The following is a 3,098-nucleotide window of genomic DNA, read 5'->3' on the forward strand; positions in this document are numbered from 1 at the left end:
ATTACGTCTATTCGCAGGACGCGATCATGTGACTTGGTTGTTGAGGTAAATTCTCGAAAGCAAGCCCAGCAAATTAAAAAAATTAAAATCATTATCTACCATATCTATCAATATCAGCCCTCACCATTCATTAAATATATCTAAGGGTGTCATAATATGTGGCGAAATATTGAATCTTCCCGTAAACCTAATTACAATGAAAGTCTCAAGGTGTCACAAATGTCCGCCGTAGTACTATAAAGCGAGACGACATTATGATTGAAACCAAACACCATATTCTCCAAAATTACCAGAATTTATTAATGCCGGGTGCATAAAACTTGGCAGGCTATACATACCTAATCCCCCTGAGATGATTTAATAGTCAGTGGTTTGGCCACTCAAAGGTGAACTGCCGCGGGACCCTCACTTGCGTCCGCTGTGAGGAAAAGGACACGATAGCTAGCAGTGTACCGCACAAGAAAAGTACGTGAACTGCGATGGCAATCACATTCTTCTCTCGATAGTGCGAACGCTGGACTTTAGAAAAGAAAATAACAACAATTAAAATCAAGAAAAACGTCTCGTAGAGAGGCGTCCTGAAGAGAGGCGGAAAATTTTGACACAAACGTCTGCACCTTGTGTAAATTATACGTCCTCTCTCCAAAAAACTTTCCTCCGCAGGGGCCCACCTTCTTGAGGTGAGTACGGGCGTCCCAACTCCAAAATACCCAGGGATCTTTTCTTATCCCAAGGGATATACTGTTTTTGGTAAATACGGGTATCGCGCTATCGTGTCACCATAGCGACCCTTCTCTTATTTTTATTTTCTAATTTCCATTTTTTCGAGTTGAATTGATATTTCATTTCCATTTGTGTTGGTGTTGTGTTTTTCATTTGAGTTATTTATTAAACCCATATGTTGGCCGTGCATGGCGACATGTTAGGGGCAAAATGGGATCCTGGTGGTTCCTTTGCGTTCCTTTTGACCCACGCTGCTCCGTAAGTCGGGCGGCGTAATGAGCCCATTCTGTTATTTGGCTGGTGGTGCGTTTTCTTTGGGAACGAGAAACCAGCGCTTAAGGATTAGATTTGCACTCTCTATGTCTATATCCCGGTACTACCCCTAGGAAAAGTACCGAGCCTGGAGAAAACCAGAGCCGACAACTGCTATTCCCTGTTGGGCTCCATGGTGCACGGCGGCATACCAGGATGATGCATCGCTTGCAAATTATGGGTTCCCAGAATTTTGGTTCCGACAGAGACATGCGTCCGTCAACCTTTTTTCTAAAGGAAGTATCTTGTGAATGACATTTTTTGTTATAAAAAGATACGACGGTTCGTTTAATGCCATATCAGCTATCCTAATTCATAAAATTCTCCTAGAAAATTTCGGAAATGTTAAATGAATTAAAAAAATGCAAAAATGATATTCTCTTGATTGAAGTCAGCTCCCAGAAACTGGTTATAGAATGAAAATGATAAATAATGAATGAAAGGATATTATTACCCATGAAATAACTGTTGTAGCTCATACTAGTCTGAACCAATCGAAAGGAGTTATTTCGAAATCAAAATTACAAAACGACACAGAAAAGTGACATACTCGAACATTTGAAAAATTAAAATGTTTATTGCAGTTAAAAGAATCATGATTAAAAGAGACGAGCAGTTGTTACCAGCACAAATTTGATTCTCAGTTTTAGATTGCAACAGTTCTCAAATCCGTTCTACACTCAAGACCCAAAACATTATGACCACCCCTACATTTTGCAATGAACTCTCCTGGATGACTTGGAAGGCACGAGATCAGGTGGAAGTGGTATTTAACTGCTGCTGGAGAGTCTGAAGAACCATTCTTACACTTACTTCTGTGTGTGATGGGAAAGGCTGCGGATCTAAGCGACTTTGATAGAGGGCAGAGTGTAATGGCTCGAAGGCTCGGAACAAGTATTTCCGAAACTGCACGACTCGTGGGTTGTGCGCGATCTACAGTTGTTAGTACTTATGCAAAGTGGATGAATGACGGTGAAAGCAGCACTAGACGACATGGTGTTGGACGTCCACACGCTATCAAAGAAAAAGGTCGTCGAAGACTGCCTCGCATGGTGAAGCAAAACCGGGGCCAGACAGTGGCTCAGCTGACAGTCCAATACAATGCCGGGCCAAGTAGAATAGTATCGGAGCACACTGTTCAGCGGACACTGTTGGATATGGGGCTACGCAACAAACGTCCCACTCGTGTGCCTTGGTGACCAAGCGTCATCGCCAACTGCGCCTGCGCTGGGCTCGGAAATATCGCGACTGGTCAATGGATCAGTGAGAGAGAGTTGCCTGGTCAGATGAATCATGGTTTGTCATGCATCGCGCCGATGGTCGTGTCAGGATACGCCGTCTTCCAGGCGAACAGTTGCTCCCTCAATGTACAGTAATCATACACAGGCCGGTGGTGGCGGACATTCTCTCGGGTCTCTCTGGGACCCGTGGTTGTGGTAGAGCATACCATGAATGCTACAGGGTATCTGAACATCATTGCGGACCAGTTGCACCCTTACATGGCCTCTGTTTTTGCAGCTGGAAATGAAATGTTCCAACAGGACAACGTCCCGTGTCACAAGGCTAAAATTGTGTTGGAGTGGTTCCAGGAACATGATGCTGAATTCCAGTTAATGTCCTGGCCGCCTAACACACCGGATACCAATCCGATAGAACACCTTTGGGATGACATGGGACGGCAGCTCAGAGTTCAAAGACCACCAATTCGCAATATCTCGGATTTGCGTGACTGTTGCTTAAACATTTGGTACAATCTGTCTCCGGCCATCTACCAAGGACTTGTGGCATCCATGCCAAGGCGAGTTGAAGCAGTGTTGCGCGCCAAATGGGGGCCAACTCGTTATTGACAGGTGGTCATAATGTTTTGGCTCTTGAGTGTAGTTGCATACTTGAGAATTGTTCTCTAATACCCTACATTCCAAACCTTTGCGCTGTTTTAAGTGCCAAAGGTTTGGATACACAGTACAAGCTTGTTGGGGTACACAGGCATGTGCGCGATGTTCCTTCCTCGATCATGATAGCTAAACTTGTTCTAACTTTCCTTGCTGCAGAAATTGTAAAGG

The 3,098-nt window shown here is 44.2% G+C and overlaps 1 protein-coding gene across 1 annotated transcript; it reads left to right on the plus strand.

Moving 5' to 3' along the window:
- The first annotated feature begins 1,859 nt into the window (after positions 1-1,859).
- On the plus strand, positions 1,860-2,234 carry LOC129956614 (uncharacterized). The gene has a single exon (XM_056068546.1). It carries the CDS (start codon positions 1,860-1,862, stop codon positions 2,232-2,234), a length of 375 nt encoding a protein of 124 aa, XP_055924521.1.
- The last annotated feature ends 864 nt before the right edge of the window (positions 2,235-3,098 follow it).

Source organism: Argiope bruennichi, chromosome 11, assembly GCF_947563725.1.
Source record: "Argiope bruennichi chromosome 11, qqArgBrue1.1, whole genome shotgun sequence".
In the NCBI taxonomy this organism is placed as follows: Eukaryota; Metazoa; Arthropoda; class Arachnida; order Araneae; family Araneidae; genus Argiope; species Argiope bruennichi.